Source organism: Phyllobates terribilis, unplaced genomic scaffold, assembly GCF_046119375.1.
Source record: "Phyllobates terribilis strain yellow unplaced genomic scaffold, ASM4611937v1 Scaffold_9__5_contigs__length_417890890, whole genome shotgun sequence".
NCBI lineage: Eukaryota > Metazoa > Chordata > Amphibia > Anura > Dendrobatidae > Phyllobates > Phyllobates terribilis.
In genome coordinates this window covers 297,864,971-297,891,519 of record NW_027362769.1, presented here as the reverse complement: position 1 = coordinate 297,891,519, position 26,549 = coordinate 297,864,971, and the positions used below count along the sequence as shown (strand labels likewise).

The 26,549-nt window shown below is 40.6% G+C and overlaps 1 protein-coding gene across 1 annotated transcript in view; it reads right to left on the bottom strand.

The window, feature by feature from the left end:
• Positions 1-1,367: 1,367 nt before the first annotated feature.
• The window catches only part of CAVIN2 (caveolae associated protein 2), an 89,496-nt gene continuing 64,314 nt past the window's right edge, over positions 1,368-26,549 (bottom strand). The window contains exon 2 of the mRNA XM_073647877.1: positions 1,368-6,622. Within this exon, the coding sequence (XP_073503978.1) occupies positions 5,855-6,622 (768 nt within the window). The 3' untranslated portion in view covers positions 1,368-5,854. The remainder of the gene's footprint in view (positions 6,623-26,549) is intronic.

The window sequence follows — 26,549 nt, the reverse complement described above, 5'->3', positions numbered from 1 at the left end:
CCTTAGAGTTTTCATCCTGGGAATTTACCAGTTTTAGCAAATCAAACATAACCCCAGTTATTCCAACTATTGCAGCTATTTCCCAGACATTAATGATGGGAAACATCACATTTCTGTCACTAAAAGAAATGTTTTCACTTATTGATAGGCTAACAGTGATTTGTAGTCCATATATGTGAATGAGTTCAGAAAAAATACAAAAATCTTAGCATTTTATTTGTGATTTATTTACAATATATTGCTTGTTACAAATGCAGAAGTGTCATACTATTGGCTTACAAAAATATATATAAAGGAGACTTGCTATACCAAACCTTGCTATAAAGCATATACAGTAATATGATTTCTCCAAAAACCCCACTGATACCATCATTTCATGCACATTCACAACTTAAACAGTAAATATATTCTATAAAGGCATGAAACAGCATATGCAACTTTCCATTATATTTAATAAGGAGCCTAACAAGCCAGCTGACAACATTTACATTGATCCAAAGAAAACATATACAATATATAAACTTTACATATAGAACATACAGCATATCTAGATTTTATAAAATAATAAGCCCCAAGTTATTCGATGTAAAATGTAGCAGATGACAAAATATTCACATTAGTGTCACCCCTGAAAGGCTTTACACTGCAATATTAGGAGACACTGGACATGGTAGGACTCGTGTCAAATATACCAGAAAATGTCATTCCATACATGTGCCCCATTTACTGACAAATTGTCCTATTATTCCTCTGTAAGCGGTCTCCCCTAAGCCAGTCGCTGTATTGTGGTATCTTGCATTATCCTATTATGCCAGTTAATTGCACAATAAAAATGGCATCTATGTACAGCAGACTAGACTAGACCAAGCTGCTCTAAATTGCTTATGTAGCACATTTTAGAAATTGTTGAGATTCGGCAGTTTCAAAGCAAAATAAGTGCATTGAATGAACAGCGCTAGTAATGCAGGACCCCAAGATTGTAAAGGAACTTATAGGTTGGCCATAAAGATTACACATAAAGGGCAATGGCTTTTTTTTCAGTGTTTATCTACTACATTTTGTCAGCATAATGTTTTATTTGCATTAGATCCGAGAGGATGAATAAAATGTAAATTGTAGACTTGCTTTGCTTGCAGGGCTGTCTTAATTTATTTGGCAGAAGACATTGGATCATTTAAACTTTTTATGTTTTCCACATTCTTCTATTGATGCATTATCTGCTGTTACAGTATTATTTGTATATGGACACCATGGAGGATGTAAGATGGCACATAGATGCCCATATATCCAATGATCCATTGGGTTCAGCATATACGACACCCTAGTGGCAGACCCAGACAGAATAGGGTTCTCGTTCAAAAATGGTATTGAGGCTCGTTGCAGTAAAATACTACTTTATAGGAGAGAAGCTGCTTGCTGCTTTGGAGGTGCTAGTGGACCCCCTTAACTTTTGCACCAATGATGTGTCCACCCATGCAGAGCTATCCACCCCTAGAATTATTGCTCTGTAACATATATGCACCTGGCAGAGCATGCCACAATTTACTATTTTTATGATTTATATGGGATTTAAAAGAAAGTTCTCTGTATGCCTTTGTATATAAACAATCTCATATAAAGTTACAATAAAGCAATATGTATCTCTTTGGGTGCATCATCATGGGTCCATATAAAATAGAGCCTAATGTCGCTGGTTGCATGAGGCCTTTGGCCTGTCTGACATTGGATGACTGTGTATACTCCAAAACCGCAGTGATAAATTGCAATTGTGGGACAACCCATTTAAAGAGGTGATCCAACTCCTCTCACTTTTTCATTGGGAGGTGAGCTGGACTGGATTACCCCTGTAAGGATGACGTTAGGTCATGTACCATCATGGTCATTACTTGGGCTGTCATTACAGGTCACTCTTGATTCTTTTTTCTATGGGAAAATATTAAGCTTTATTAGCAGTAAGTGATGGGTTTACTGTGGATTCCATGTGACTAAACGTCCTTTAATAAAACTAAAAAGGACAGATTTTTATCCTTTTAAGCTATCACTGGCGTAAAGCAAATGTTGTCCATCTTTATGTGGTGTAATTCACAAATAGTGAATGAATAAAGTCAATCCACTATGCACTACTTGGCTACGCTCAGACAAATAGTAGATACAACTAGCCAACAATAGAATAATAAATCATTACTTTCAAACAATCTCAATTCAGTGTTTAACTACCAGTATTTTGGGTTCTTGACTTAGTTATGTTTTCTTTTAATTAAACAGTTTTAAGCTGACTAGGAAGATTAAGTAATTCTACTATTATTTAATTCAAGCTGCACTACAAATAGATACCTGAAAGTAGGACTTGTTCACATCATTTAGGCCTTTTATGCAGGTTGAATAGAAAGCTGACGCCAATCATGCTTTTTTGTACAATTTAGAAAGGGTACATTGATGCAGAACACTCGGACACGTACCGATGGGTTGCTCTTTTGTCATATGTTGCGCTTATAGAAATCTACGACACATATAAATTTAAAGAGCAAAGACCTATAAGTTGGGAATATTTTGCAACATATTCATGTTAAACATTTCTCAAAATTGGCCTATTTCACTATTTATCCTACCATCCCCCAAAATAAGTGATTGACAGACCTTTAGTCCTATCATTACCTAACCCAGGCAAACTTTTCTTAATCCCCAAAAAAAAAAGGATCATATTTTGGCTAAATGGAGAGTAGAATCATTCTCTAAAGAAAAATATTATCCTCTCCAACCAACTGGAAGCCTTTTATTCTTAAAATAAATTTACTATATGAGAGATCAGACCAAATCATGATGTTACAGGGACTTTTACTGTCTACACCGATGACAGGGACACTTGCGTGTATGTTGATTATTTTACAAATTTTATATACCAAAGTCCATATGTCACTGTACACACATCCGTATTCTCACATGCACCTGCATTTAGCAATTTGAAACATGATATCCAAGTTTTGGATAGATAGAAGCAATTCTCAATTTTTTTTTAAAAAAGGAAAATATAAATTCGACCATCTAGATGTCATCGGGAAGAAGAGACCATCATTTTATTTGTGCTAAAAAATAAAAGTCTCCAGATGATGTATTCTAGGGTTAAAAACTCTTAAATGCTTCAGATCAGAAATTAAGTGGTTGCAGCCTCTGCCGCTCCTCTGGCAGCTTAACATATGCCATATAGCAGAGTAAGGTGAGCACTTTTCTGTTCCTTTACTTGTTGGTGTTCCACCTCTGATGTTGAATAATCCAAGCATGCTCCCTGCCATTTTTCATTTTTTAAGCATGCACATTCTCTAACAAGGCTATGCTTTTGAAATCTCTATGTGGCATTGTATACTTGACTGATTCACAGCCTGTAAGCATAATGCTTTAGTGCGATGGAATGCCTTGATGGGATAACATCTGTATTTTTAAGGAAAGTGATTGAAAAGCTTCTCTTACATAACCTACTTATAGATGTAGATTACACATCTCCCCTTATATGTTCCTGTAAAAATAACTTGCACATACAGTTATTTAATCCATACACATACTCTCACCATAGACGGCTTATATTGCCAATTTTCTTGATAATATAACAATCCAAATCCTCTACAGTAGTCATCAGTGGATATAATCTTTTCTTTTCTATACAACTAACAGAAATATATAAACACAGGTATCTTTCGTGCATTTGATATCATATAGGTGCATTATTCAAATAGCCATGTGTACAAAGCATGTTAGGTGCAATGCTATGTATGCTGCCAGGAATAATAGCACTCAGTGCTGAAAAAAGTCCATATAATCATTTAGCATATATATGGTTCAGTACTTCAATATGTATACTTTTCCATTCTTCTAATGTAGATGCTAACGGTATTAAGCCATAGTGTGAATAGACAAATCAAATATATAAAGCGTTCATTCAAAATTCAATATTTATTGATTAAACATTCTGGGATACTGTCATGTCAACCTTCTTCACCCTCAGATAGAAGTTTTTTTGTTATACGGGCAGTTATTATATTTTCCAATGGGAAAGGGGACACATAGGTGAATTGGAGGTTACAGCATCCAAGTCCAAAGACGCAGTACATTATGTGTAAAAGGGGCCTAGTTAAGCAAAATAACCCCCAATTAAATAGTCCTAACTGCCGTAATCCCTCTGGAGCTTTTCAGTGTAATTCTGCAAAATCTTAAAAAATCTTTATGTAACCAATATATACATGTATATATTAGTTACAGAAATATATACAGGTTTCATATTAGGATAATACGTTCAAACTGAGTGTCCCTATTCTGCTGTGAGAGCTATCAGTATTGTAGATCCAAACTGTCAACTTACAATATTGAATTGGACTGAATCTGGGAACTGTTAAAAATTACAGAAAGGGCAATAATGCGCAAAAATAATGCAGGAGCACTAAGAGCTGTTATATTAGCTGTATGCAATCATGATTTATCCTGCACACTTCCAATGTTTGTTTGAAGTAAACGTGTTTTATATATATATGTCCATGTATACATAAGATAAAGGTTAGTAAGTACATGCTAAGAGAAGAAGAAAAAATAATACAGAAAAAAAAAATTGATTGGACAATAATTTCCTTGAAAATATACAAAATATATCTATATTTGACTTAATGACTTTATTTGCTAGCATCAATAGAGTATAAGTAGGACACATTCATTTATTATACAATCTCTATAGAAAAATTGGGAACCAGTCAGAACAATCCACCACAAAACTGTTCATATGTTCATGTTGAGAGATAATGACATCCATACTTTACTTGTTGCTGGCTGACTGATTAAATGTGGTTTTAATTCATAGGCAAATGAGGCTTAAATGCTCTGGGAGTGAGGATGCACTTTCCAAACCTCTGCCTCCCTGGCTCTATTTCCCACCCCGTCTTCACCTGCTTGACGGAAAGCTGGCAGTAGTTAAGACAGTGAGCTGTCAGTCAGGTAGAAGAAGGTGGATCTCGGCAGGGTATAGAGGCAGGAAGGAAGTAGCTTGAGAAATGCTCTGATCACGTGCTGAGCACTTACGCCTCACTTGCATATGAATTAAAATAGTGATTTTTCAGCCAAGGAGCAACATATTGCCAAAGTAAAGTGTGGATGACATTATCTTCCAAAGAACAACATGGCTGTATAAACAGTTGGGGGAGTGGATCATTCTGATGAATTCCCTTTAAAGATTGGTCCCAACTATTGTAATGAAATATGGCAGATTAGCAAAGTGTACACAGTGTTATTGAGACCTAATCTAAGAAACCTTAATATGTAGATAGTGTATGAAGTCACCAAGCCCATCTATTATATATATATTTATATCCCTTATTTTTTAAGTGTGCCCAAGTCATGTTATGGATTCAGAAAAAAGTACCCGATAGGACTAGCGCTCCCAGACTTGCAAGGATTGGAAAATTAACTCTTGGTCTTCAAAAGGTTTATTTCACTCTGTTTTCTCAATATAGTATATATTAAAACAAGTCATGTTACCAAATTTTTAGTAACAAAGTAATGACCCGCTCTTAAATTGCAATTTTCAATAAAGAGTGCATGTTTATGGGAATAGACAGATAGATTTATCTAAATAGACGAGTGTGCTATTATGTAGCTCTCCAATGCCACTTAAACTTAACTATTCACAAAACAAATGATAACTTTTATATTATCGCTATTTGGTTTATGGACAGGATCCTTTATCTAAAAATACTACACTCATCTAAAGTTTTATGTTTTTCTTTTACATCAAAATAACACTTAACCTTGTATGTGTATTTATTTATTTTGGTGTAAATACCACTTCTAACCAGATGACTGCATACTGAGCCAACTTTTATGCAGTTTGGTCTATTTGTAGAGCAGTTGACTGTGTAGGTGCTTCATAAGATTCTTCTAGTTCCCCAGGCTTTGGCTTGTACTCAGGGCTAAATGGATTCTCACTTTCAAAGTCTATTATGTTCTCTTCATCATCTTCAACAATAGACAGCTCAATGTTTTGCTTCACATCTTCTGTTTTAGGTTCTTTATCCATTATAACTTCAATGGTTTTTACTTCCTCACTGGGAAGTATCTCAGAAGGCTTCTCATCCACTGGGCTCTCAATCTCACCATTCACAGCTTTTTCTTCTTCAGCTTGATTTTGGGACTTCCCCTCACCCTCTATAGGAATTTCCTCCCCGTTGGATTTTTTCATGCTAAATCCTATTGGAACTTTGAATGAGGAACTTTTTGCAGATTTATTTTGAGATGGGGTGAAAGACTTTTTAATTTTTTCTCTCCTTTCCGGGGACACAATTTTAGTGCTGATCTTACTCATTTTTTTTTCAATATTTTGACGTGAAAATGCTTTTTTCAGACTGTCTACTTTCTTCAGGCTGGATCTTTTCATTTTCTCAGCTCTGCTTGGCTCTAATTTTTCATCCACACTGTCATCATGACCATCATCTTCATGATTAATTTCATCATCTGAAGAAAGGTCAATTGTATGCATGGTCTCCTCCTGAGACTTGTTAGGGTCATTGGCTTCTTCTGGACCTTCTGTTATACTAGGAACAGGTGTTGGCTCTTTCACAAAGACACTTGCCGGGATTTCATTTTCTTCCTTTATAGAAAAGAAGAGATTGCAATTAGACATAAAGCAGGCTGAATGCAAAGAAAGAATATTCAAGTTTCAAAGCAAGTGAAAATTAATTGCCATTGTGTTTTTTTATGCAGACATTACAAAAAGCTCAAAAGTTCAAAATTCAAGAGAAAAATACAACATATAATTTCAATATAAATAGCAATTAACATGAAGAAAGAGGAATACCTTAAATCATTGTTAACTATTGTTAGCCGATCATTTGAAGAAATGTATCCCTCTCATCAACCCTTCACATAACAGTTTGCAGAACTAATGCAAGGCTGGCTACTTCATGGCTTCAGAGATTATAATAAATGTGCATCTTGACCGGGAAAATTGCTAATTAACACTTAATAATAAAAAGAGAAAATTGAACAAATGTTTGTTTCTTTAAAAGTAATACTTTAGGTACTCAGAATTCAACAATGCAAGTGTTTACATATAGATAGATAGACAGATATATAGATAGATAGATAGATAGACAAATAGATATATAGACAGACATACATACACACACACATATATTTTTCTATTAATGCCAAACAATAGAGTTGATCAGTAAATAATAGATAAACATACAAATAGAGGACTGCTATAACAGTAAAGTATAGATTGGCAAAATGTCAGTAGTTTTAATGGTTTTTCCACAATGTTGTCCTGTAATGTGTCACAAAACACTGCCTGCTAGAGATCTTGTGCTGGAATCTCAAATGGTACCAAACATTAGACTTTTTCTGTCTCTCCAGTAGAAGGCATGTATGTTTTACTATGAAAATGTTGCGGTGTTTCGTAGAAAACATACTTTGAAGAGGCAAAAAGATTCTTGGATGACTAGTCTAATAGTCCAGTCCCCGACCGCTTCTCAGTGCCCCGCTCTCCTAGACTGACAGATTTCTTCCTATATTAAAAACAAAAGGGAGTGATTTGTCAGTCTAGGAGATTGGGGACCGGCCTCCTGGACTAGTCATCCAAGAAGCATGGCCCATGGATGACTTTTCAAAGCATGTTTCTTCCGAGAAAGTTTCAGAGTAGAATTTCAGGGTAAAACATACGCACATGAAATAATGCAACCGCTGTCTGATCCATGCTGCCCAATTCAGCGGACAGGTTCACTTTAAATGAATGGAGTTATTGAATGTAAAGGACATCTTTCAGATAGTCATACTTGGAGGGAAAGAGTGAATGTGACTACATTGTACAACACATAATACATAAATATACACATATTGTCACGGGTGTGTTGCCACGAAGATCGTCACGAGTACACAGCCTGACTTCTCGCAGCTGACTTGTTGGTGCTTTGTGTTTCTCGGCAGTGAGGGAGTTAATTCTCTCTCTCTCTCTCTGGGCTAGATGAGGTCCAGCCTCGCCCAGCTGCAATCAATACTTCTGTAGTGAGACTCCTTCATATACCTGCTGGTCTGTTTGGGAGGTGTCGGTGAAAGCATTTCATTCAGACTGACAGAGCGGATCGTGGTGTTTGGAGTTGCTGAGATAAGTGTATTTGGAAGTGTTTTTTCCCTTTCCTCGCTTTATCATTTATCTCCTTTCCCGTTGGTTTTCCCTCTGTTGTAGTTGAGTAGTTGTTTGTATGCAAGGTGGTTTTGGTTTTTCCCTTGTACTGTCTCGTTCGTCTAAATACTGTGTTTGGGCATATTATTTCTTGTTCCCTTTGGTTGTGATCGGGGTCCTTCTCAGGACTAGATTACTGAGGTGCAGGGATCTTCAGGAGGTAGGGGTTACGCTGGCGGCCTGGACCTCTGTACCTTTAACAGTACCTCCAGGTTGAGGGATTAGTCAGGGCCCCAGCTTAGGGTCAGCTTAGGCCCCCTACCTCCAGTATACAGAGACAGCGTGACATTTTCACCGACCCACTTAGTTTTTCTCCAGCTACTATGGATCCAGTAGCCGGTCTAGCTCGGCAATTGCAGAGTTTGTCCATGGAGCTGGCGGACGTTAGGTCCAAGGTTTGGCATCCTCAGGAGCAAGCCGGACCAGAACCTAAAGTAGCTCTCCCTGATAGGTTCACTGGGGGGCGGGACAAGTTTTTTGTTTTCCGGGAGGCATGTAAATTGTACTTTCGGCTGCGGCCTCGGTCATCGGGGAGTGAAGAACAAAGGGTGGGAATTGTCATCTCGCTCCTACAAGGGGACCCACAATCTTGGGCGTTCTCTCTTCCCCCGGGTTCCCCGGCTCTCCAGTCAGTGGATAGGTTTTTTGCTGCCCTGGGACTCGTATATGATGACCCAGATCGGATCTCCCTTGCTGAGTCTAAGTTACGTAGGATCCAGCAGGGAGATCGTCCGGCAGAGGAATTCTGTTCGGAGTTCCGTAGGTGGGCCACGGACACCCAGTGGAATGACCCGGCTCTTAGGAGCCAGTTTTGTCATGGTTTATCCGACAAATTACAGGATGTGTTGGCACAGTATGACTCTCCCGTGTCTCTGGAAGCCGCTATGGCCCTCGCTATTCGCGTGGACAGACGGCTTCGGGAGAGGTGCGGGATAACTCTACCCCCTGTGATGACTCCACCTCCTACAAGGTCCCCTCATATGGTGGTTCCCCTGGTCAGTCCAGAGGAGCCTATGCAATTAGGAGGGACATCATTTCGGGGGAGGGGACCGGTGGTGCGCCATAAGGCAGGAAGGTGTTTCTTCTGCGGGAGAAAGGGACATTTTATTGGGGGGTGTCCATCCCGTCCCTTGCAGAGTGAAGAGTCGTCGGAAAACTGTTGATCCCAGGTTGTGTGGTGGACGGCAATCTGGGAGTAGGTATTTCGTCCCTAGGTTCATCTCAGTTTCTCGTACCGGCGGAGGTGGTGGTGGGTACGAGAACTGAGAGGATATCTGTTCTTCTGGATAGTGGGGCCGGGGCTAATCTGGTTGATGCTCGGTTTGCCCGGGTTCAAGGTATGCGGTTGAGTGAGTTGGCTAAACCCATCCCCATATTCTCGATCGATGCCAGGCCTCTCGGGCAGGGAAGTTTTTTGCAAGTTGTGCATGACGTAAAACTTCAAGTGGGGGCAATACATAAAGAACTGTTGTCTTGCTACGTGTTGGAGGGTCTTCCCACCCCTATTGTGTTGGGCCTTCCTTGGTTAGCTAAGCATAACCCGGTTATTAATTGGCAAACCAGGGAGATAAGCCAATGGAGTAAATTCTGTAATAAAAACTGCATGAACACGGTCATTGGTGCGGTTACTCCTTGGGTCTTACCTCCATTTCTGGCGGACTTTGAGGATGTATTCTCGGAGAAAGGGTGTCAGGAACTACCTCCTCATCGCGTGTATGACTGTTCTGTAAAACTGCTCCCTGAGGCCAAGTTACCTAAAGCTAGGTTGTATAACCTTTCTGGTCCTGAGAGGCAGGCCATGAAGGATTATATCTCAGAAAGTCTGGCTAAGGGGCATATTAGACCTTCATCTTCACCGGTGGCTGCGGGGTTCTTCTTTGTTAAGAAGAAAGATGGAGGCCTACGCCCTTGCCTGGATTTCCGTGAGCTTAATCGGATTACGGTCCGAGATCCGTATCCGCTCCCACTTATTCCCGATCTCTTTAATCAGATCGTGGGCGCCAAATGGTTTTCTAAGTTGGATCTCAGGGGGGCGTACAATCTGATTAGGATGAAGGAGGGGGATGAGTGGAAGACGGCGTTTAACACTCCGGAGGGGCATTATGAGAACCTTGTCATGCCATTCGGTCTGACTAATGCCCCGGCGGTGTTTCAACACTTTGTTAATGACATTTTTCGCCGCTTGGTGGGACAGTTTGTTGTCATATATCTGGATGATATCCTAATTTACTCGCCGGATCTGGTGTCTCATCAGGAGCACGTTAGGCAGGTGTTACAGATCTTGCGGGATAATAAACTGTATGCCAAGTGGGAAAAGTGTGTGTTCGCCGTACAGGAACTCCAGTTTTTAGGCTTCCTGGTTTCAGCGTCCGGTTTTCGTATGGACCCTGGGAAAGTGCGGGCAGTTCTTGAGTGGGATCGGCCAGAGAATCTTAAGGCACTACAACGTTTCCTGGGGTTTGCTAATTATTACCGGAAGTTCATTCGTAATTTCTCGTCCATGGTTAAGCCTCTCACTGACATGACTAAAAAGGGGACGGATTTTTCTAGGTGGTCTGACAAGGCTTGTCAAGCATTCTCCTCTTTGAAAAAATGTTTTGCCTCGGCGCCCATACTCATTCAACCTGATGCGTCTCAGCCATTCATTGTAGAGGTAGACGCTTCCGAGGTAGGGGTGGGAGCAGTATTGTCACAGGGTTCGTCCCCTGGTAAGTGGCATCCGTGCGCCTTTTTCTCTAAAAAATTGTCGTCCGCTGAGAGGAATTACGATGTCGGCAATAGGGAACTCTTGGCCATTAAGTTAGCTTTTGAGGAGTGGCGCCATTTTCTGGAGGGGGCTGTTCATCCGGTCACCGTCATCACCGATCACAAGAACCTGCTATATCTGGAGTCCGCGAAACGTCTGAATCCCAGACAAGCTAGGTGGTCATTGTTTTTTACCAGGTTTAATTTTGTCGTTACATATCGTCCTGGGTCAAAAAATGTAAAGGCGGATGCCTTATCTCGTAGTTTCCCGGGGGCCGGGAATACGGACGACCCGATTCCTATCCTTCAGGAGGGGGTGGTGGTTTCGGCAGTATGCTCTGAGCTGGAGGAGGAGGTATTGGGGGCTCAGGGGGACGCCCCTGTTGGACCTCCAGGGAGATTGTTTGTTCCAGATCAGTTGCGACAAAAGGTGATCGAGGCACACCATAACTCAGTTTTTGCAGGACACCCGGGGAGTAAAGCTACTGTGGATCTCCTCTCACGTCGGTTTTGGTGGCCTAATTTACATAAGGAGGTGGTAACTTTTGTCGCGTCCTGTGGGGTTTGTGCGCGCTCTAAGACCTCACATACCCGTCCGTCTGGGGCCCTCTTACCTTTGAAGATCCCGGAGCGTCCTTGGACTCATCTGTCTATGGACTTTATTACGGACCTCCCTCCGTCTTCGGGTAAAACGGTCATACTCGTTGTAGTGGACAGGTTCAGCAAGATGGCACATTTTATCGCTCTTCCGGCTCTCCCTAATGCTAAAACTCTTGCGCAGGTGTTCATTGGGGAGATTGTGAGGCTTCACGGGGTACCCTCCGAGGTGGTGTCTGATCGGGGGTCTCAGTTTGTGTCTAAGTTCTGGAAGGCGTTTTGTGCACGGCGGGGGTTGCAGTTGTCATTCTCATCGGCTTTTCATCCTCAGACCAATGGTCAGACGGAACGTATGAACCAGAGCTTGGAGACATATCTCCGGTGTTTTGTGTCAGAGAACCAGGAGGACTGGGCTTCTTTCTTACCTCTGGCAGAGTTTGCTCTTAATAATAGGCGGAGCGAGTCCACTGGTAAGTCCCCGTTTTTTGGGGCATATGGTTTTCACCCCCAGTTTTGTACTTTCAGTGGGGTGGGGCTCTTCGGGGGTTCCTGAGGAGGAACGATTTTCCTCATCACTCGCTTCAGTATGGAGAGGGGTGCTGAAGAATCTGAATACTATGGGGAACCGATACAAACGTATGGCTGATAGGAGGAGAGTGTCTGGTCCGGACCTAAGTGTGAACGATCGGGTATGGTTGTCTACCAGGAATATAAAACTTAAGGTTCCCTCCTGGAAACTGGGTCCCAGGTTCATCGGGCCGTACAGAATCAGTTCTATTATTAATCCGGTGGCATTCCGTCTTGACCTCCCCCCTACGTTTAAAATTCACAACGTGTTTCACAGATCATTGCTTAAGAGGTATGTGGCGCCGGTGGTACCGTCACTTTTACCTCCCCCTCCAGTGGTTGTCAATGGTAACTTGGAGTTCCAGGTATCGAGGGTCATTGATTCACGCTTTAATCGCCGGTCCCTTCAGTACCTGGTTCATTGGAAGGGGTATGGTCCTGAGGAGAGGATGTGGGTTCCTGCGTCGGATATCAACGCAGACCGATTAGTTCGGGCCTTCCACACGACTCACCCGGATAAACCTGGCCCTGAGGGTCCGGAGGCCCCTCGTAGAAGGGGGGGTACTGTCACGGGTGTGTTGCCACGAAGATCGTCACGAGTACACAGCCTGACTTCTCGCAGCTGACTTGTTGGTGCTTTGTGTTTCTCGGCAGTGAGGGAGTTAATTCTCTCTCTCTCTCTCTGGGCTAGATGAGGTCCAGCCTCGCCCAGCTGCAATCAATACTTCTGTAGTGAGACTCCTTCATATACCTGCTGGTCTGTTTGGGAGGTGTCGGTGAAAGCATTTCATTCAGACTGACAGAGCGGATCGTGGTGTTTGGAGTTGCTGAGATAAGTGTATTTGGAAGTGTTTTTTCCCTTTCCTCGCTTTATCATTTATCTCCTTTCCCGTTGGTTTTCCTTCTGTTGTAGTTGAGTAGTTGTTTGTATGCAAGGTGGTTTTGGTTTTTCCCTTGTACTGTCTCGTTCGTCTCAATACTGTGTTTGGGCATATTATTTCTTGTTCCCTTTGGTTGTGATCGGGGTCCTTCTCAGGACTAGATTACTGAGGTGCAGGGATCTTCAGGAGGTAGGGGTTACGCTGGCGGCCTGGACCTCTGTACCTTTAACAGTACCTCCAGGTTGAGGGATTAGTCAGGGCCCCAGCTTAGGGTCAGCTTAGGCCCCCTACCTCCAGTATACAGAGACAGCGTGACACATATATGCTAAAAGGTCCATATATTTATTAATATTCTTTAGAGGGAACCAGAGTTAAACTTTACAGAACAATTATATATACAGGTAATGATCTAACCAAATAGTTTCCAGCCAACAATGAAAATATTCTTCACATCCGGGTGCCGGGATCCACTCTGCGACATACATTTTTCAGCAGGAAAGTGGCTGATTGACTTAGACTTGCTCCTGCCTCAAATGCCAGGATCCTAGCAACTACTGAACCTGGTAGTTTAACCCTCTACTGGTGGTCAATAGTGACCGTAACATCTAGATCAGTGTTCCCTAATTCCAGTCATCAAGAGTAATCAACAGATCATGTTTTCAGGATTTCCTTAGCATTGCACAGGTGATAATTCCATACTAAGGAAATGAAGTCCTTGGCGTTCCAGCGATGGATTCCTGAATCTGAGGTCTAAAGGCTATGGAGCCTCATTCAAAGGACGAAGCTCTATAGGCTGTAGCAGCAGCCACTCCGGGTCCCGCCGAGCTCCGTGAGACCTAGGGGCTGTGATGAGCAGTGATCTCCGTAACTACACCACTCAGAGTCGCGGAGTCATGCTGCCCTCTATGAGACCCGGCGACTCTGATGAGAGGTATAGTTACTGCTCATTGCAGCCGCCGGGTCTCACAGAGAGCAGCGGGACCCGGAATGGGTACTGCTACAACCTGTGGAGCTTTGTTTTCTGAATGAGGCTCCATTGCCTTTGGACCTTGGATTCAGGGATAGTCATGGGAATGCCAAGGACTACGCCGGACCTGCGTGGGATCTTTTTGTTTTCTAATAAATTGGTGAACAAGGGATAGTGTCTAGTCTTTAATTCTCTCTTTTTATGTTTTTCAGGTATCCATTTGTGAACTACAGCAGATTCGGTGGACTACAGCGGACCTGCATGACTTTTTTTTTTTATAAATTAGTGAACCAGGAAATGTATGGGGGAGGTTTTTTTTTCAAATAAACTATTTTTTTGTGTGTGTGTGTGTTTTTATTTTTTGATTACTGGGTTAGTAATGGGGGTGTCTGATAGACACGACATTACGAATGCCAGGGCTTGAGGCCAGCTGTGGTTTTTGACAAATCAGAGCTGGCATCAACCCTGATTGCCAACGCACCAAGGCAATTGGAAAGAGCTGGGCAAAGTGCCAGAATTGGCGCATCTCATGTGAGGCGCCACTTCTGGGATGGCTGAGTGCTGGTGTTTTTAGGCTGTGATGGGCCTAATAACTTTGGACCTTCCCAGTCTAATAATATCAGCCCACAGCTGTCTGCTTTACCTTTGCTAAATCTCAAAATTAGGGGGGACCCCACGTAGCTTTTTAAAATTATTTGGTTAAACACCCTTTAGTGCCACATGAAAGGCACTGAAAGGTGCAAGTTTATTATATGTAGGGGGCTTGTGAAATTATATATCTGTAGGATCTCTATCTATGTATCTATATATTATTTATTAGATATTAGAAAATCTAATATCTTTCTATCATTTATCCATCTATATCTGTTGTAAGGTTTCTACTCACCTGGTTGCAGTTGAGGTAGGCACAAGAAGCGGTTTCATTAAAATGTCCAGGCTGGTTTATTAAGACTGCATAAACCGCTCAGGATTCTAAACAAAAAGACAGTATTTTCCGACACAATGTGAAAACACAAAGTAAATAGTCCAAACAGTATTGCGGTTCTCTTGCTTGGAATACTGTCCAGTTCTTAGGTCCTGAGCAAAGACCAACACACTGGAGATCTCCCGATCTCCAGACTCTGACACTGAATGAGCCAACTGGCCTCCTTTTTATCTGCAGTACCATGAACCTAGGGTGGGGATATGTAAGCAGCCAGTCCCACCCATATTTTTGACTGCTCATAAACCCAGCCTTACACGCCCTATTAATTCTCTCAGCACTATACGTGCTGGAGCTTGCTTTTTCAGGTTTACATCAACGAAGCTACAAACCTCGATGATACACAATCTCCCCTCAAGGACATGTCCGGAGGCCATCTTACACTGTATATATTATTGCTTTATTAGTTTTGTAACCTACATTTAAATTAAATAGAGAATTACAGTATGTAAAAGATGATGTTAAAAACGCATTGCATACGGATGCGAGGTGAGAAAAAAAAATATTACACACTCACATAACACTCATCCTACTTTTCTGGATCAACTTTGGAGCAGTTTTTTTTACGCAAATTTGAGCGAGGCCTTTTAATGTTTATCAAATTCCGATATAAGCATAGTTTATTACGCTGTCAGATGAATGGAAAAGTGTTCAAGGTTTGTTTTATGGTAATGTAAAGGAAGAAATAAAACCATTAGTGTTATTCTTTATACAATATAAATTCCGTTAATTTATTTTGCACTTGGGTCAGGTATAACAGCGTATATCCAACCATGACGAATAGTTAATTTAGCAGCATAGTAGTAAATTAGATTATCTTCAGCCTGCATCTAAATTTAGACTACACCTGTAAAGGCATGAAAAGGTAGTGAAAACTCTAAATCAATGCTCTAATAAAGAAACTTAGGTGATCTAAAGACTTTCTAGTTAATCTTAGAGCAAATAATTGCTTCCAAAGGAAGATTATATTAGCCTTGGACATTTTAAATTGGGAACAAATCACTATCTCCAATTATAATGAAAAGTCATTTTTGCATGTAGATGTAGTTAAGGGGGTTGAAACATGATTTTATTTTATAAAGGTGCTTATTTTGTGAACAGATTCACATTTAAAGGGACAAAATGATTGGAAAATCTATTGGCTTAAAAAATATAATCCTTTGCTTATTTTCAAAATTTACTAAAGAATTAATTTTCTACATTGGGATGATTTTTATTTGAACCATTACTTCACATGATATCTTTTTTTTAATTTTCATTATTTGCTTTCACTAACATTTCTGTGTGTGAACTCGAATGCTATGATCCTAGTGAACCTTCACTATAGAGTCGGGTAAACTTATCTGAGTGGAATTTAATTATACAAAAATATACATTTTCCAGAATGAGGAATTCAAGTAATTCGCTCTGCGCAAATTCAGCAAGAGGATAGCAGGCTGGTCGCAAATTTGCTAAACTGTAGAGGGACAGCAAAAGGTTAAAATAAAGAAACAAAAAACGAATGCTCACCTCACCGCCCACCTCTCCAGCCAACTCCACTGCTCACTCTCTGCTGCGCGGTCCACGTTGCTTGTGCTTATTGCAGTCACACTCTGAAATCATAAGCATCTTTACGCTATGCCGGGACTAACGGTCGTGACTAGACCCGGGATGTCTCTGCACATGCGTGTTGTAAGCTCATGGTGACGTCATGGTTTTCTGTGACCTTATGATGCGCACTTTGGGATGGGACAAAAATGGCTGGAATGTCTCTGTATGCTCAGGTATGTCCTGGGCCTTGTAGCCCGAGGTTCCTGTGCACGGGGGTGATAAGAAGAGGCACCAAGCACTGCACAGGGTACACTGAGCAGTGAAGGTAAGCGGTGAGGTGAGTATTAGGCGTTTCTTTTTTTTTTCTCTACAACTTACGTTTATTATGTCCTGGGGTCTCTCCAGACCGCAGAGCATAACAATAGCTATTCAATATTGCTGCAAATCAAAGTTTCCAATAAAATCCACACGATCGAACTGAAAAGACTAGCCTAGTTATTTTCTCCCTCCAGATGGACTGTTTGAGACATCTAGAATAATTGTTCTTGTGTGGGGTTGCTTTTCATCCACGGAAGGGAGCTCACACTCAATTTTGCCTAAGAACACTGCACTGAATAAAGAATGGGATGTATACTGTACATCTTCCAAGAGCAACTTCTCCCAAGAATCCAAGAGCAATTTGGTGATGAGAAAAAGCGATAACTGGCTAGGTGAAAAAAACATAAACATTTTTAGTCCATCGCCAGTAAACTTCCCTGATCTGATCTCAATCCCATTGACAACCTGTAGTCAATTCTCAAAAAACAGATGGACAAGTAAAAGCAAAGAAATTGTAATAAACTCCAAGCACTGATTAGCCCCTTCACCACTTTGGGATTTTCCATTTTTTGCACTTTAATTTTTTACTCTTTTTCTTCCCAGAGCCATAACTTCTGTTTAATTTTTTCCATCAATATAGCCGTATGAGGGCTTGTTTTTTGTGGGACGAGTTGTACTTTCGAATGACACTATTCATCCTACCACATACTGTACTGGAAAACAGGAAATAAATTCCAAGTGCGATAAAAAAAAATGCAATTCCACAATTGTTTTTTGGGTTTTTTATTTTCGATACTCACTAAATGCTAAAACTGACCTGGTAATATGATTCTCCAGGTCAGTACGAGCATGCAGATACCAAACAAGTATAGGTTCCTTTTTATTTAAGTGGTGAAAAAAAAATCCAAAATTTGTAAGAAAAAATAAACTTGCTAATGTCATTTTCCAAGACCTGCAGTGAATCCATTTTTCATGATCTGGGGCTGGGTGAGGGCTTATTTTTTGTACCCTGAGTGTTAGGTGTTGGTCTGGTGCTGTATTTGAAATGGGTCCAGGACATTCTGTGGTCTCCCATTTCTGTCCAGCCAGGACTGATGCTGCTCAGCATCACCATAAGCCCCAAAGCCTAGCTGATCCGTGAGCCCTGTTTGTCTCCCAGGTAGCTGTGCCTAGCAATGTTAAGCCTGGGTTGCAGAGTGAGACAGGGCTTGTGGAATCTAAGTCCAGGTTTTGCCGCACTGAGCATGTCCGTGACCTGGCGGATCATGATTGGTGGGTTGGCACCCACCTGACCCGGTGACCTGGCACCGCCTGATTGGTTCACGGGTAACGTCACCAATAGCGCGTCGGTGGGCAGGGCTTAGTCTTTAAAAGGCCCGCCCACAAAGATGGCAACGCGCTCAGATCATTTGAGCTAGCTGTTTGTGGTGTGCATGCTTTCTCTGGGCTCCTCGAAGAGCCTTAGCTTTAGTTAGGCAGGTCAGATTAAGTAGGCAGGTAGCTTCACCTTGCAGACTGGTTCTGACCAGGGGGTTCGCCTTACACCCCGAGCCGCCTGTGAGCTATATAGAGCGGGTTGGCTCAGTCCGGTAGCTCGCTGGCTGAGTGCTCGAATACCCGGCGGGAATCACACCCGCGCGCTAGCACCTTCTCCTATAGCGTAGCGCCTGTATCGAAGACAGGGCTACTGCTCCTAGTCCGGTCACACGTCTCCCTGCGGTTCTTGGAGATTGTGTGAACCGCTTTAGCGCCAATCCCCATAGCGTAGCGCCTGTATCAAAGACAGGGCTACTGCTGTTCCCACGGTCGCAAGTCTCCCTGCGGTTCTTGGGAGATTGTGCGAACCGTCTTACCCTTCCGTGTGCCTTAACACGAAGGGTTAAGATATTTGTTAGGTGCGTCGCCGGTCGCTCTCTCCCTCCGTGCAGTTAACGGAGATAGAGCATACCGCTTTACCCCTTCCTGTGTGAAGTAACACGGAAGGGTTTAACATTTAAATTGTCGTTTGCCTTTCCACCCGGAAAGTGTTCGGCAGCAGTCTTTCAGGCTGCATCGCGGACCCCGGGGTCGGTTGCGTTCCATTAAAATAAAGTTGTCTGCAACCGCCCTCCTAACACTAAGCTTATATGTTTTTATTGATACCATTTTGGGGTAGATACGATGTTTTTATCGCCCGTTATTGCATTTTATTACAATGACGGCCAAGAAACCGTACTTCTGGTGTTTCAAATTTTTTTCTCGCTATGGGCACCGCTCCTGGCAGTGAGAGCCAGGTGTCAGCTGTCAAAATCAGCCGACACTTGGAGGCAATTGTGCGCGCACAGCCTCTGTAAGCGCAAAATCGCCTGGAAGTATCCATACGTCCAAGTTCGTGAAGGGGTGAAAGAGTACCTGTCGTCTTCATTTTTATTTCATGAATCAATAGTACACATGAAAATAAGAAACTTTGTAATATATCTTATCAGAGCAATCTGCTTCTTTCTCCGCCAGGACTGATCTTTCATTCTCAAAATTCTCAAGTCATGGGTAACATTTGTATGCGATGAAGACAGATTATAAGAGATGTTAGTTGGTACTGATAAGATTCTATGTAGATCGGAGGGGAAAGGAGCAGGGAGGTGCTAGATCCAGAGTCTTTCCCTCCTCCTCTAGTCTACATAGAATCTCAGTGGTACAGGTGCTTCTCACTAAATTAGAATATCATCAAAAAGTTAATTTATTTCACTTCTTCAATACAAAAGTGAAACTCATATTACATAGAGTCATAACAAACAGAGTGATCTATTTCAAGTGTTTATTTCTGTTAATGTTGATGATTTAAATTTGTATTTTTACTTTTTTTATATTTTTAAAACCTTTTTTTCCACTTTTGACTTTATTTAATAGTCCCCTTAGGAGACTGGAAGCTGCGATCGTCTGATTGCTTGTGCTATCTGTATAGCAAAAATCGCGATCTCCTATGAACTCCGGCTACAAGCTGGTGTCATTACAATATTCCTGTGAACAAGTACAGGGGTCTGCAGAAGACTTGACAGTCATGGTAACCCATCAGCGCCTCACAATCACGTGACAGGAGGGCCGATGGGTGGGATTTATGATACGCTTCTGGCCGGCATTTATTAAATTCCACTGTCAGAGATTGACAGCGGGATTTAACTGGTTAACAACCGTCGGTGGAGCTCCGATCCACCCGCGGCTGTTAAAGACACATGACAGCTGATTAAATCAGCTGACATTTGAGGGGAACGATGCGGCTCAGCATGTGAGCCCGCATAAAAGGCAGGGACACGGCATATGACAACTATACGTCACGTCGTGAAGGGGTTAAAAAAAATAATGAATTAGGTTAAAACATCTGGATAAGTAAAACCATGCTCACATTGTCAAACAAAAGAAAAAACTGACAAAACCAAGTAAACTTAACTTAAAAAGACATACATTAAAATGATTAACGAGGTGCAAAAATAAAAGTCAGTATTAGCGCCGGTGCAAAGACAATAATGAATTGGGGCCTCAATGTTTTGTGCTGCTTTACCTTAATTATCTGCTTTATAATTTTTGTCCCCTAGGAAACTAAAGCAATCCAAGTTCTTCTAACATAATTAACTTCTTGCCTTTGTAAAAAAGGATGTTCCACTAAATCAAAGCTGTGGTTGCTTTATTCTACGGACATGGAAACCTCTTACTTAAAAAGAAACCCAATAAACTGTGGAAATAGATCAACTAAAAACAAGAAAGTTCTGATTGGAAATACCACTCATGAGCAATACTGGGAATGTCTGAAAAGAATTGTCTTCAAAATATATATCTCAGCTTGGAGTACAAGTTTAATGTCAAGTGAATAAGTGATAACAACTGTATCCTAGAGACAAAAGCGCTGTTACTGCCTGCTAACTAAATATCTCCTCCAGCGACTATTAGGTCTCCGAAATTCTGATACTTCCAATGATTCATTATGCAGAACAGAATGGTCATTAGCTGTAAATTAAAAATAAGTGTAAAGAGTTGGTCTGCATTTTGAGAGCTTACAGATGATTTCTAATCTAAAAAGATAAAAAATATAAAGTAAAGCTTTTTAATAGGTTCTGATTCACTCAAGAAAATAATGAATTCCAAAATGTATGAAATATACTTCTACTCCGGTACAAATAGGATTGAAAATTTTCAGTAAAAAGTATTTTTTTTTTTTCTAAAGAGTTTGTTTTATGTATCGAGAAAGCAAGAATATTTTTGGCTCAAAATAAAAGACTAAAAAAATAAAAATAAGTAGTCTAAAAAGTATATTTGAGTCTAAATCCCGGGTAATGGTAAAACATACCTTCTATTTCTCATTTTGGGTACTTTATTCTAAGCAGCAATTGCTGACTATAAGCTATGGAGGACATGTGGACTAGTCTGAAATATGTATTCTGTCTACTGAGTAGCTTGGGCTGATGCTTTGTCCTTTAGGGTGAGGACACATGATGTAGGTGACCATAAAGCCGTTATGTGCGTGATATGACTGCTGAAAAATGAACTGCACATTTTTGATATCTGTCATGCTTCATAAATTTTAATAGGAATATAATTCCTTTTTAAGTTTAGTGTCCTTGTCCTTATATTCTACATTTTATATAAGGGCTGTGGTATTGAAGCTATTAAGCCACACAATAACTTCTGTCTTCTTAGATTATGCTTTCATATCAGAATAAAATGTTCGAAAATTGGAATTCTGAACATCCGTGCCCTTGGTAAAGAAGAAACCTGAGCACATTTTCTCATTCAGATAGCACATTTTCAATTAGGAAGTAGATGATTTGCAGGTAATTGCTTTTAATTTTTTTTTCTTTTGCCATTTTCTGTTCATCACATCAGTTTTAAAGGACGGTAATCAAAGTTCTCCAATCCTAAATTCTTTCCCATTAACGACAACAGAACTTGATAGGCAGCCAGCACTATAATTTTTTATATATTGCTCTTAGGGTAATAGATATTTTTTTTCCCAAAGTATAGATGTTAAGTACTGTAGGTCTTCATGATAAATCCCATATTTACTTTCATTTTATGAAATATTAACAGATTTGATTAGGCTTTATGCACAGAATCGGCATCGAATCATGTACTTGGCAAAATAACTGTCATGGATCGGTTTTTAAATGTAAATACCCCTCTGGACACAAGTAGAACCTCTTCAATTTAAACCACTGGAAAATATCCCAAATTAATGTCTATAGTTCAGGACTATGTAAACTATTCAACGCCAAACAGAAATGAGATCAAATATTAGAGAAACGACATATGACGAACAATGAATTAAAAATAAACTTTACTGATATTAATAAATATAAAAAACAGTAAACATACAAAATCTAAAGACAACAATAAATTAGTGGTAGGCCATTGGAGGCTCCACAACTAGACATCCACATAATCAAGAGGAGCTTATAGATAAAGGTTTGGACTACATCCACCACGGTTACCCAAAGACCACAAGACTAAACCACAGGTAGAACCAAAGTGCACAGTGCCAATATCAACTCACAATAAAAAATGTCCAAAACCAAATTAGTATGAAATAGATATGCCCTAAGTACTCACATGTGGATGTCAGTCTATGGTGCCTCCGCCCCGGGTGGAAGCCTCCTATGGCCTACCACTAATTTATTGTTGCCATTAGATTTTGTATGTTTACTGTTTTTATAGGGAAAGAAAATCAAACAGTGCAGCACAGTGGCTCAATGGATAGATCGGGAGCCTTGCAGAGCTGGGGTCCTGGGTTCAAATCCCACCAAGGACAACATCTGCAAGGAGTTTGTATGTTCTCCATGTGTTTGTGTGGGTTTCCTCCAGGTTCTCCAGTTTCCTCCCACACTCCAAAGACATACAGATAGGGAATCTAGATTGGGAGCCCCAATGGGGATGAAGATAATAATGTCTGTAAAGCTGAGGAATTAATGGTGCTATATAAGTGAGTAAAATAAATAAATTGTGATGCTTTGTTGTATTGATGGCTTAAATGACTATATGCAGAAGACTGGTTAACAGAACTTGGGTCTGCTGGTATGCAAGTAGGGACGTACTTCAAATATATGCACTTAATATACAGAAGTGAAATAGATATACTGTATTTCTTTTGATTCGTATATTTTATTAGCAGAAATGAGTGAAGCTTCTATTCTTAAAATGCAAATACTCTGATATGCTGAGAAACTTTTGTAACAACTAGCCATTGTGTAGATTCCTCATGACAATAGGTCATTGTATAAAGCTGGCAGACACATGTTTTCTGCCAGTACTGGGTGTGACAGATTAACCACAGTAGGTAAAGTGTATGTTCAGTTTTATGAGAAAATATTATTAGTGCAGGAGTGAGCACAATTACTGCTTTTATAAATACATAGCATACCAGATTCTGCTTCTACAATGCAACACGGACATCTGTGGAGCAGCCGGCAGAGCAGTTTGGAATCCCATTGCATTGTGCAGCGCTGTCTCCTGCACTGGATATGAATAGCATTAGCAGGCACTCTTCCCACTTCTGCTCAGATATGTGCAGCCTGCAGGGTCGGAATTTGCATTTCTAATAAAAAGGGATTGTCTGAAGTAGATGACCTTTTAAGTGGAGAAAAAAATACATGAAAATCTAAAAAATAGTACATTATTAACAGCAGATAAGAAGTTTTTTGTCATATTTCTCAATATGTTATTTAATCCCTTAATGACCGCCGGTACGCATAAAAACGGCAGCCGCTAAGGGGCTTTATTCCCTCATCACCATTTTAAAACGGTGATCGGGAATAAGAGAGTAGCGCTCCCCAGAGACGGAAAATCTCGGGGGTTTCAGCTACTGGGGACAGCAGAGACCCTGGAGAACATGATCAGGGATATTTTTTTTTGGTCCCTGATCACATGATTGCCGCTATTCTTTGAACAAATAACAGCGATCACGTAATAAAAAATAATACCAGTGACGCCATCCCCCGGGCTTCCTCCAGCTATTCATGAAGCAAAATGGCAGCCGCATGCACTTTGCACCCTCCGAGATCCGCCGGCAGACACCCAGTAACCGCAGGAATTTTTTCTATTGGCCCCTGACACTTGATCACTGTGATAGACCCTATCAAAGTGATCAAAAGCCCAATATTTGGCATATATGGCACCACTTGGGCTTTGCCTCTCTCTTCTCTTCCTTGTAGTTGTTCTACACTGAAGTGCTGTCCTGTCAGATAAGCAAAAATCTAATTTCTAGCTCCGTTTCTATACATCCTTCCCCAATCTCCTAATCACCTCCGTGTTATCTCCCTAGTCAGATTACATTTTTTTATTTTATAATTTTTATTTCTTTCATTCTTTGTTGTTAGGGTTAAGCTTAGGGTTAAAATTAGGGTTTTCTCAAAAGTTACAAGAAAAAATTATAACAATATGATGACATATTCAATCAATATGACGACCTAATGTTATCAAATTCTGTGTCGTACCTGTGGATTCAAAATGCTCAATATACCTCTGGATAAAATCCTTGAGGGGTGTAGTTTCCAAAATGGAGTTAGTTGTGGAGGGGGGGGGTGTTTCTGCTGTTTGGGCACATTAGGGGCTCTGCAAATGCGACATGGCACCTGCAATCTCTTTCAGCCAAATTTGTGTACCAAAATTCAAATATTGCTCCTTCCATTCAGAGTATCCAAACAGAACTTTTTGACTAGATGTGCGGTATCACTGTGCTCGTAAAATTGGTAACAAACTGTGGGTTCCACTTTTTCGTGTTACCTCTTGCAAAAGTGAAAAATTGGAGCTAAAACAACATTTGAGAGGTCAAATTTAAATCTATTTTTTTTCATTCCACTTAGCATTAATTCCTGGCTAGCACATGAAGGGTTAAAATATTTCCTGACAGTTTTGAAGTATTTGAGGGGTGCGATTTTTAAAATGCTATCACTTTTGGGGTGTTTCCAATATGTAGACCCCTCAAAGTCTGTTTAAATCTGAATGGGTCCCTAAAGAAACAGGTTTTGTAAATTTGTTGATAAAATGAGAAAGTGCTGCTAAACTTTACCCCTCTAACATCCTAACAAAATAAAATGACAATTGAAAAATTATGCAGATGTAAAGTAGGCATATGGGAAATGTTATTCATTATTTATTTTGTACAGCATGCCTAACTGGTTTAAGGATATAAGGATCGAAAGTTTGAGAATTGCAATTTTTTTCCCCAAACTTTTAGCTAAAATTGCGATATTTTCACAAATAAATGCATGATATCGAACACATTTTACCACTATCATGAAATACAATATGTCACAAAAATACTATCTCAGAATCACTGGGATATGTTGAAGCGTTCCACAGTTATTACCATATAAAGTGACAGTGGTCAGAATTGTAAAATTTGCTTTGGTCATTAAGATCAAAATGAGCTCAGTCACTAAGAGGTTAATTTTAAAATTGAAATATAGTGAATACAGATTTCTTCAATGGCAATGGTCACACTTGTATTAAGGATTAAAGGTGACCTGTTACCAGGTTTTCCCCATGTAAAACTAAAAGCACCATCTTTAAGAACTCTTAGACAGAAGTCCAGCAACATGCTCCCAGTTCCAGCTTTGATGGACGTGGATAACGTCTTCTTCATCATCCTCCCAGTGCTTTAAATCTCAAGCCTATGTAGTTGAAGTACACACATTTACGCGGGCGCGCTTCACTCTAGCCTGCTGAGGGCAGCGCAAAGTTCTGCAATGTGCATGTGTCCATGCTGCCTTCATTTATGGGTCATCAGCTCCCTCATGGCAGAGTGAAGCACGACTGAGCAGGTCTGTATTTCAACTGCACAAGCACTATATTTGCATCGCTAAGTGGATGGATCCATGTCCATCAATGCAAGAAGTCCAGCTATGGCGTGGAAAGAAGCATACGGCATGGGAGAATCATTTCAGGTATTTTCTTTGAATGATACAGGAACTGGTGGCTTATACACATGTTGCTGGACTGCAGTGTCGGAGGGCTTAAAGATGGTACTTTTAGATTATAAGGGGAAAACCTGGTGCCTGTAGTGAGGGGACGCTCATTACAGGTGTTAGATAGGAGATACCGGCAGCTAAATAGGAAAGGATTCTTTACAGTTAGAGCAGTCAGACTGTAGAATGCCCGACCACAAGAGGTAGTAATGGCTGACATTATATCAGCATCTACAACATCTGGCAAAAATTAAGGAATCACCGGGCTCGGAGGATGTTCATTCAGTTGTTTAATGTTGTTGAAAAAAAGCAGATCACAGACATGGCACAAAACTAAAGTCATTTCAAATGGCAACTTTAGGGCTTTAAGAAACACTAAAAGAAATCAAGATTAAAAATGTGGTACTCGGTAAGGGTAATTTTTTTCAGACCAAGCAGAGGGAAAAAATTATGGAATCACTCAATTCTGAGGAAAAAAATATTTTTCCTCGATACACATAACATTATGGGTTATAGATAATTTAGTGACAAAATGTACAATTGGTGGAGAAAGCTGATGGACCTAGGTCTTTCTTCAACCTATGTAACAATGTACGTTCAATCAAGCTTGATTCAAGGACTAATACTTTTTGCAGCGCTAATCTTGACATAAAAGTGATGGACAAAATCTAAGTGTATGGAGTGTGTCTGCTACCAGTGGTAGCTACTTTATGTCAAGTCCAGCATTATAAAAGAGTCTTGCACTCTTCCTTTTGTTTTCGTTGGGCAACATCAGCTCTCCTCCGATACATTTGGCTTATATCTATTAATAGCTATT